The sequence below is a fragment of the Coffea eugenioides genome, chromosome 8 (genome assembly GCF_003713205.1).
Source record: "Coffea eugenioides isolate CCC68of chromosome 8, Ceug_1.0, whole genome shotgun sequence".
NCBI classification, from domain to species: domain Eukaryota; kingdom Viridiplantae; phylum Streptophyta; class Magnoliopsida; order Gentianales; family Rubiaceae; genus Coffea; species Coffea eugenioides.
Window position 1 is genome coordinate 33437390 of NC_040042.1, and position 9434 is coordinate 33446823.

General features: G+C 33.2%; 1 protein-coding gene across 1 annotated transcript; it reads left to right on the top strand.

Moving 5' to 3' along the window:
• Positions 1–603: 603 nt before the first annotated feature.
• LOC113780596 (viridiflorene synthase-like) lies at positions 604–4684 on the top strand. The gene is made up of 7 exons (XM_027326381.1): positions 604–729; positions 1051–1393; positions 1533–1905; positions 2250–2468; positions 3269–3494; positions 3766–3924; positions 4394–4684. The coding sequence occupies exons 1-7, from the start codon at positions 604–606 to the stop codon at positions 4682–4684; spliced, it is 1737 nt and encodes a 578-aa protein (XP_027182182.1).
• The last annotated feature ends 4750 nt before the right edge of the window (positions 4685–9434 follow it).

A 9434-nucleotide genomic window follows, 5' to 3' on the forward strand; every position in this document is an offset into this window, starting at 1 on the left:
ATATTTTTATTTTAAAAAAAAAGAAATAAAATAATAATTTTTCTTAACAAAAAATTAATATTAGGTATATATATATAATCAAGCCAACTCGCGAACTAATGAATTGAATATTTTTTAGATCGAATTCGAACTCGAGTTCGGTCAACTCGAGCTCGATGTTGACCGAGCTCCAATTGAGCTCAGACTTGAACTACTTGCAAACAACTCAATTCCTTTGCAACCCTAACCTCGAAGGAGCTAAATGAAAGTGTTAAAAACCTCAAGGGAGATTTCTGAAATTAGCGCCTTTCAATAATTATTCTTTTTTTAGTAAGGCAAAGGTGGGATTTAAGAAATGAGGGATGGAAGGGGATTTGAATTTCAGACCTCTCTAATTCTTGTGATTTCAAATTTAATCACTAGATCAAGACATTCTTGACATTTTGGAACCTTTTTATTGTTTGTAAATACAACTGATGGTGCAACTAACTTGCATGGCCTCCAACAACTACTTGGGTTGTTGGATCTATAAATACGTCCTTCAAGTCCTCCGGCTGATCACCAAAGTAGCCATAGTAAACAACACTTGATTAAGCTCACTTCTCCTCAACTTACCCCAACAACATGGCCTCGACCTCGAGTGAAACTGTCGTCCTTTCAAACAATCAGCATGAGATAGTCCGTCAATTAGCAGATTTCCCTGAAAACATTTGGGCCGATTCTATCTCTTCATTTACTCTCGATGAGCAGGTTAGATCTCCTTTTCAACTACGTGCCATAAGTTCACGATTCACCTCATGTTTTTGTTCGTAGAATATAAATTCCTTTCCTGACTGGGAACCCAATTGGTTTCCTATATGACAGAACGAAGTGGAACTTCTGTTTGCCATTCTCATTTGATTTCGCTATTTCCTTTGGTCTTACCAATACTTCATGTAGTATATATCCCCGACATTTTTTTCCTTGTTATCAATTTCATTAATGTATAGGGGAATCGATATGTTATTATTTTTATTGAATCTTGAGTATGGGCTGTTTTTTTTTTAACTTGCTGAAGCTCTAATAATTCAGGTTCTCAATGAAATATTAAAGAAACTAAATAAAAATCTCATTGAAGAAAGATTTGCGCGGTGCTTTCAGGGATATGATTTGTGTGCCAAAGAGATTGAAATGTTAAAGGCAGAAGTGATGAGCATGCTTTTGGCAACCAGCAAAACCATGATGGAGAAACTCAATTTTATAAATCAAATAGAAAGACTTGGTATCTTGCATCACTTTGAGGATGAGATTGAAAACCAACTTCAACAGTTTTTCAATCTGTGCACCAACTTGGGAGAGCATCAAGAATATGATTTATCTGCTGTAGGACTTCAATTTCGACTCTTCAGACAACATGGTTATAATATTTCTTGTGGTATGTGAGTTTCTTACTAAATTCTGTGAGGGACAAAGAAAAAAGAAAATCAGTGACAAAGTGCAAAGTAATCTATATTAAGTCATTAAATAGTAATTTTTCTAACATACTCTGATTGCCTAAATATTTTGTCAAACAGACATCTTCGACCAATTCATTGATGGAAATGGTAAGTTCCAGGAATCCTTATGCAGTGACATGAAAGGTCTACTAAGTCTATATGAAGCTGCTCATGTGAGGACACATGGAGATAAGATTTTAGATGAAGCCCTTGCGTTCACAACCACTCATCTGAAACGGGGACTTTCCTATGTGGTTTCTACTCTTGCAAAACAAGTAACACATGCCCTTGAGAAGCCACTGCATAAGGGCATTTCAAGATATGAGGCCTATTGTTACATCTCCATATACGAGGAAGATGAATCTAATAACAAATTACTGCTAAGGCTTGCCAAACTGGATTACCACTTGTTACAGATGCTATATAAACAAGACCTTTGTGAGATAATAAGGTACTCCCATTGAGACACCAACTCTCGTAATGTCTAAGTCTAAGACTATATAGTAGCAACAATATCCAAAAAAGCAGGGTTTTGTTTTCATTGCTAAATCGGCTGGTAAAATGAGAATTTTAAATTACTAATTCCTTTCTCGGTTTATGTCGCCCAAGCTGGCATCTAATTATCGAAGTTTTATTAAAGACAAACCACCAAAAGAGTTAGTCAATTTAACTATCATTCGTTTTTTAATTTTTTTCTCAAGTATTACGTCAAATGTTTTTCTACATTTATATATTTGTGCTAGACAGATTCTTTAATGGTTGTACAATTATTGCTTCTTATTCTTGACGATATAGATGGGGGAAGAAATTGGACATGAGATCAAAAATTCCATATGCAAGGGAAAGATTTGTCGAATGCTACTTTTGGGCGGTTGGAACCTTTTATGAACCTAAGTACTCTTTTGCTCGACAGATGTTTGCAAAAATAGCAGTGTTTGTTGCAATAGTTGATGATGCCTATGATGCTTACGGCACTCTTGAAGAACTTAAAATTTTCACGGACGCTGTTGACAGGTATGCTTAAGATTTTCTTTTTCTTGATGATACAAAGGTTGTCTTATTGCTTATGGGTCGTGCTCAAACTTGTTATGCTTGCTTGTCCGGTTAAAGACTGTTAAACAGAATGTTTAGACTGAAAACTCAAAAAGAAAAATGATCACTTAATTGGCAGTTTAATTATGGGCCAGCAAATTGAAAAAAACAACTCTTCGCTTCTGTTCAATTACAAATAATGAATAAAATTCTTATCTCAATATTGTAATATTTAGTACCATTCAATTAATTTGGCATGAATTGAGGTGCAAATTAAGTCACTCTACCAAAAGCTGTGGAGTCTAGTAGCTAGTTCAATATTTTCTCATTGTCACCAACTCCTATCTATATTACTGAGAGCTAGATCGATACCTTACACAACACCCTTCTTTGTCACGTATTAAATAAGCTTAGTCTTTCCCAACACTTGTTTTTGGTGGTAATAAAGAATATAGTAGAAAGATGCATTCATAGGATATAAGGATTTCGAACTCTTGTGAACTCTACTTATAGGTAAAAGAATTTAGGCGTTACAAATTAAATATAAAAATTTATTGATTAGATAAATCTTTCAATTAAAAAATATATTTGTCTAGATAAGTACATCAGACATTGTCGAACGGTCATTTTGATGCAAAATAGTTCATATTGATTTTCTTTTACTCATTGGGATATTGGTATTTTTTTAAATTTAAAACACCAGTGAAAACAGGGTTCAATTTCGCTTGGTCGACACTGCATGCTAATTTTCATTATATTGGAAATTTTGCTTCTGCTGGCAGGTGGGATGGCAATGGAATCGATCAACTCCCAGAATGCTTGAAGACAACCTACATGACACTTCTGAGCCTCAATAAAGAGCTTGAGGAAATTTTAGCTAAAGAGCGAAGAACCTATGCATTCAACAAGTATATTCAAGAAGTATGGTACCATGTTCCTAATTTGATTGACTATGTTAATATATCTACTGTCATATCGGTTGCTACTTGCTGGGCCGAAATAAACAGAGTAAAGTTTTACTGAGAAACCTTTTCTTTGTTTTTTTTTTTTAACTTCGTAGTTTTACAAGTAAACCTATTGGTGGGACTTTATAATCAAATAAATTACACCAAAGTTTAATGCATTGATATCTGATGAAGGCTATATTAAGACGCTTTAAATTTTTGATGCGTGTCAACCCATAATAAAATTTCATTATTTTAATTTCCATTGCAAATTTTATTATGTTGATTCAGTATTTCTAGTTAAATATTTCCATTCATTCATTTGTTTTTGTCAGTGGGAAAACTATACGAGGACAAGCTTCACTCAGTCAAAGTGGTTTCTTACAAACGAATTGCCACCTTTTGCTGATTACTTGAGCAATAGTCTGATCACAAGCACATACTATCTGCTGGCAGCAGCAGCTTTTCTTGGCATGGATAGTGCCTCGGAGGATGTTATCAATTGGATGTCAACTAATCCTAAACTTTTTGTTGCTTTTACGTAACATGCCAGATTGATTAATGATGTCGCCAGTCATAAGGTTTGAATTTATAGTTTCTATCTTCTTTTCTTTTTCTTTTTCTTTCGTTTTTTGGGGTACGGCTTTTTTTTGGCGGGGGGAAGAAGAGGGGCGGGGGGGTAAACAGTTAATGTTAGTTTTGTGCTAACATTATAACGGAATGTGCACAGGTACCCCGATTTCTATCTGTTCCCGCAGTAGACCTAGTATTGTGTCATGATTACACTTGTTTTTAAGTCTTGTTAACTTCCTGTGCAAACCTTTGCGCAGAACATGCATGCCAACTCGCATGTCTTTCGTGAATCTAGTGAAATATATAGCATACAGTTCATTTTGTTAATAAAAAAACTTTGGGTACAATTTAATTAAAGGTTTAATCTATTTAAACTCTTCGCAATTGAAGTTCGAGAAAGAAAGGGGCAGTGGCACAGCCATTGAATGCTACATGAAAGACTATAATGTGTCAGAGGAAGAGGCAATGAAGAAGTTTGAAGAGATGTGTGAGGATGCTTGGAAGGTAATGAATGAAGAATGCTTAAGGCCTACTACCATTCCAAGAGAAATTTTCAAAGTGATGCTCAATCTGGCACGAATATGCGAAGTTGTTTACGACCAACGTGAAGATAAATTTACTTGTCCGTCTTACCTTGAAGGCTACGTGAAGGCTATGTTCATTGACTCCATATCGGTTTGAGGTAGACTGTGGTTCAAGTTTTATGTTTTCAAGGAATTGGCGCAGTTTGAGTTGTGGCTTGTGAAGTGTGTTTTTCTGCTTTGTCTAGTCCAGTCTTTAAGCATGATAATGCAGGTTTTTATACTACTTTTGTTGTAAAATACAAGTTGAATAATATCAATGGCGAGTCGGGAGATAAAATGCCCCTTGCTTGTGTTTCCACTCCCTCTACTTGCCCTTGTGTATCAAAAAATTATAAGTTGAGTAATGCGTGGAAGATTTTGGAATTTCCTCCTGTGTATTTGCGAAATAGTTATGATAAATGCTACAACACCTTTCAAACCTAAATCTACACATTTCACAAGTTCCATAATTGGGTACAAGTCATCAACCATGTATCAGAGGTATAGATTTGATTGTAAATAAGGTACAGCATCGCAAACAGATTTTAAAAATATCAAAAACATTAAGTGATATTATGAGAAATTTTAGGAGAGAGGTTTCTTAAATTATCCCATATTTATTTTATGGCCATATTTTGAGTTCTCGCAAGTCTGACAGTCAAAAAAGTAAAGCCATCATAGAATTAATCCAATCAGACACGGCATTAATTCTGCCGTACTTATTTACTATGTAACAAGTTTGTGGTAATATGATTCTTGATAAGTTTTTTCTTTTATTTTTCATAGTTTTAGTGTGTTTTATTATTTAGTTTTTGATGTGTTTCAGTTATTTTAAGAGTTAAATAACTAAGTTTCTACTAAAATGTACATTTAGTGGTTTCAATAAGAAAAGTGCATTTCTAGGGATGTTTTGTAGGTTTTGATTCACATGTTTTGTAAGTTTTAATTATTCAATCATCAATTGAAATAAAGTGAGAATATATTTGCATGATTGTTGATGATTTCAAGTGATTTCTGTCACGCCCCATTTTTTGCGATGAAAATAAGTATTTATAAAAGATGTGATTTATTTAAAAATAAGTGAAAAAGGACCTAGAACGAGACTTTAAAAATGCGATAATTTGGATCCAAAATTTAGTCTAAAAGAGTTTTTAAGAAAAAAAGAGGAATCGCCACTTGGTATTGAATTTGGGTGTACCAAGTCACCCAAAAGTGTTTTTTTTTTGGCAAAAATAAATAAAATAAAATAAAACCCTTTTCGACAACTCCAGATTTTTGAAAAACAAGATAAAATGAGTTCGGGAGTCACAGTTAAAAAAAGGGAAGACAAATGTTCAATTAACTCAAACCTAAGGCACCCTTTCAATCTAGTCTAAACTAGTTGCTAGATTTAGTCAAAATTTTCCTAATCTAACCCTTAATTTTATCACATTTGGATGTTTTCTATATGGATGCAAATCTAAATTTATAAAATATCGAGAGGAACAAAATGTCCATTCAAGGGTTTAATTGATACCAATCACATTGATTGCGAAAGCCAAAATAATTCCTTGAAGGGATCAAAAGCATGCATGAATGAAATTCAAAGAAAAGAAAAGAAACTTAAATTATGTATCTAGATATAAGTGGCCAAAGAATAGGAATGCAACATAATGGGTACGGGAGACAAAAACTCATGACATAACTTTCTTATACAGTGATTAATGTGTATTTAAACTAAAAAGTTATAATCACCCATTTCCATGTTCAAAAATAATTCTCCTAATATGAACAAGCAAATGAACTAACTTATTATACAATTTCTTAAATGAGATGCAATTCTAAATGTTATAATTAACACATATAGAGGATAGGGGTAAAATAATAGAGAATATCATGCAAATGAGAAATGATCCTAAAAATGAAAATATGCATGAAAATGTAATGAATATCACACAAAGATGAATCTAACGCATAAACAATCTAAGGGTCTAGCATTGGACTAGCAAGTAAACGGAGGGGGAAAAGCCATAACTAGCATTGGACTAATGTGGTGACGTCACGCATTAATAATACATAATAAGACAAATAGGCATAAATTAAAACAAATAAACACATAAGAGCACTAACACATAAGCATAATATCTAGATGCAAAAATCCTAAAAAAAGCGGGTAAGCCATTAATACATAAGTCACATAAACACACAACCTACCTATTACATCGGGGAGCTTAACTACAATCTAAATGGGGAAAGTATGATAAAATATACCTATCTATCCTATTTATTACATTGGTCTATCTAATTACAATTTTTGTAAAAAATATTACATATCTATTACATCTTGAGGTATTTAAACACCTCTCAAATAATTAAAAATTAACTAAACAAACATAAGAAAATTCAAATGAACATTTAAATCAAATAAATAAAGCATATAAAAATATATAAACACATAAAAACACGTAGGAGCACATAAGAGCACGTAACTGATATTGAAATAATAATAATAGGGGTACCTCCCTTTTGAAGTGGTGACCTAATGGAGTTACATGGCCCTATTTATACTCAAAATAAACAAAAGAATCATGGCACCAATTTAATTGAAAAATAACAATAATGATAAGAAATTCATCTTAATATGTCCAAACGCCTAGAAATTTAAGAACAACTAAAAATTACAAGTTAAATATATTCAAAAGTAACATAATTAGCTATTAAAGAAAAGAAACAATCATAATAAAGAGAGTCTAAATTCATTAGGGATTGAATTGCAAAAATTAAAAAACTTTTGGAGGTAAAAATATAATTTTCCAAAGTTTAGAGGCCAAAATTAAATAAAAGATAAAGTTAAGGGACCAAAGTACAATTAATTTAAGAACCTAAATGAAAGAAATTTAAAATGTTCTGGACCACAGTGACACTACTCCAAAGATCAGGGGCTAAAGTGCAAATCCGTTTCTGGTCTCTTAGGAAACAAGGCCACTGGGCCAAATATCCCTTCAGCCCAAACGAAACCCGAAAAGAAATAAACCAAAATCCATGCCCAAAACCCAACCCAAAAAAACCACCAGCCCACCAGAATAAAAAAAACATTAGCCCATTCTTTTATTTCCCTTCTTTTCTTTTTTTTTTTCTTCTTTTCTTTCTTTTCTTTTCTTTCTTCTTCCCTTCCTTCCGTTTATTCTTCTTCCCCGACGAACTGAAGCTCCTCGCAGCTGGTGGCCATGGCGGCCTCGGGCGGCGCCACCGTCGTCGCCGGCGCATTTTTCCGGTTACAAAAAATTATCAACACACACCCCCCAACTCGATTTTTCGCGTAGAATCCGTTTTTGAAGTTAGTTTTTACAAAAAATGACCCGAAAGTGGCCAAAATAGCAAAAGTCAGTCCAGTTTTTATTTTCTTAAAACCCTTAAACCTTCACCAAAAATCATAAAAAATTATGCCAAAACCCTCCTTATAACTTCTACATTACAACTATAATTTTAATTTGACAAGAAAATAACATAAAAAGGCTAAATTAAAGCAAAACAGCCCTTAAAAATTCATTTTCTTTCGTTGCCTTTTAGACTACAAAATTGACACAAAACTTAATTAAACAAACTCCTCAAACCAGTAACTACTCATGATTATTCATTTTAACAACAATACATGTACAAAATTAACATTTTAATCCGATTTTCCATCTTGGCATTTTTTCAAACAGTTAATATGCATACATAAGAAACATTTCCTTTCCTAAATATGGTTCATGCCATTTCCCAAATTTTTAACAATACAACAACAACAATGCAAGGCAGCAAAAACAGGAGAAAATAAGTAACGAAATATGAATTTAATGTGAAAAACAAAACTGAAAAAAAAAAAGAAAAAAAATACCTCTAGAATATTGCAGTCACTTGGTTGAGCTTTGTGGCGAAATTCCTAAACCTCACTGGTCTGACCGCTAGTTCCCCCCTTTTGTTTGATTTGTGGATGGGTGTGTGAACTTAAGAGAAGCAAAGAGGGACCGAGAGTTGGGGTCCTAGGTTTGAGTTGTTTGTGTTGTTTTTAAGAAAATGAGAGGGAGCCTTGAGAGAGAGCCGAGAGAGTGAATTGAGGGAGGATTTCTTTTAGTTCTCTGATGGTCTCTTTTCTATCTGGGCGCCACAAGAAAAAGCTGAGACCGTCAATTTGAGGGGAGAGTTGGAGTTTGTGTGTGTGTTTGGTGAAAATGTCTACCAAAGACAAGAAAGAACCATGGATCAAAATGATGAAATTTCTAATTGAAAAGAAAGGTCAAAAGAATTGAGTGTATGAATGGATTAAGTGTATTTGGCGAGGAAAATGATGAAATGTGTAAGTTAGTAATGATTTTGATTTTTGATTTTTTGACTTTTTTCTTTTTTTTTTCTTAAGATAAAACTGTAAAAATGAGAAAGAAAAAACACATTAAAATACAAGACGATAAATAATTCATTAAATAAAACAAAATTCAAGAAAACATTAAAATTTGACAAAAATTTAGCAAAATTTGGTATCTACAATTTCAAGTGACATGAAGTGCAATATGATCAAAAATATGAAATGCAATCATGTTCAAAGAAGAAAAGGTTTGGCTGCTCGGGCATACTTTGATTCAACTATAACTCGAGTTACAAGCATTTTATTAAAATGATTTTTGAACCATTTTAAATTTAAGACTAAGGACTACATTTCTTACGAATAATTGAAATCAAATTCATGCATTTTCATGGTCAAAAGGCTGAAATACAGAGTTATATTTTTGCTGCCAAAATCTGGAACAGGACTGCTGACCAGTCAAGTGTATTTCCGTTATTTCTCAACCTACAAAGTTTCAAATGACATGATTCTTGATGCATTGAAAAGGCAACTCAAAGAGGTATAA

Bases quoted from the DNA above. Each gene is read 5' to 3' on its own strand.
- LOC113780596 (XM_027326381.1), top strand. From the start codon at position 604: ATGGCCTCGACCTCGAGTGAAACTGTCGTCCTTTCAAACAATCAGCAT. The intron at 1,906-2,249 runs GTACTCCCATTG...TTGACGATATAG, and splicing joins GACCTTTGTGAGATAATAAG to ATGGGGGAAGAAATTGGACA. The intron at 3,925-4,393 runs GTTATCAATTGG...TCGCAATTGAAG, and splicing joins TGGATAGTGCCTCGGAGGAT to TTCGAGAAAGAAAGGGGCAG.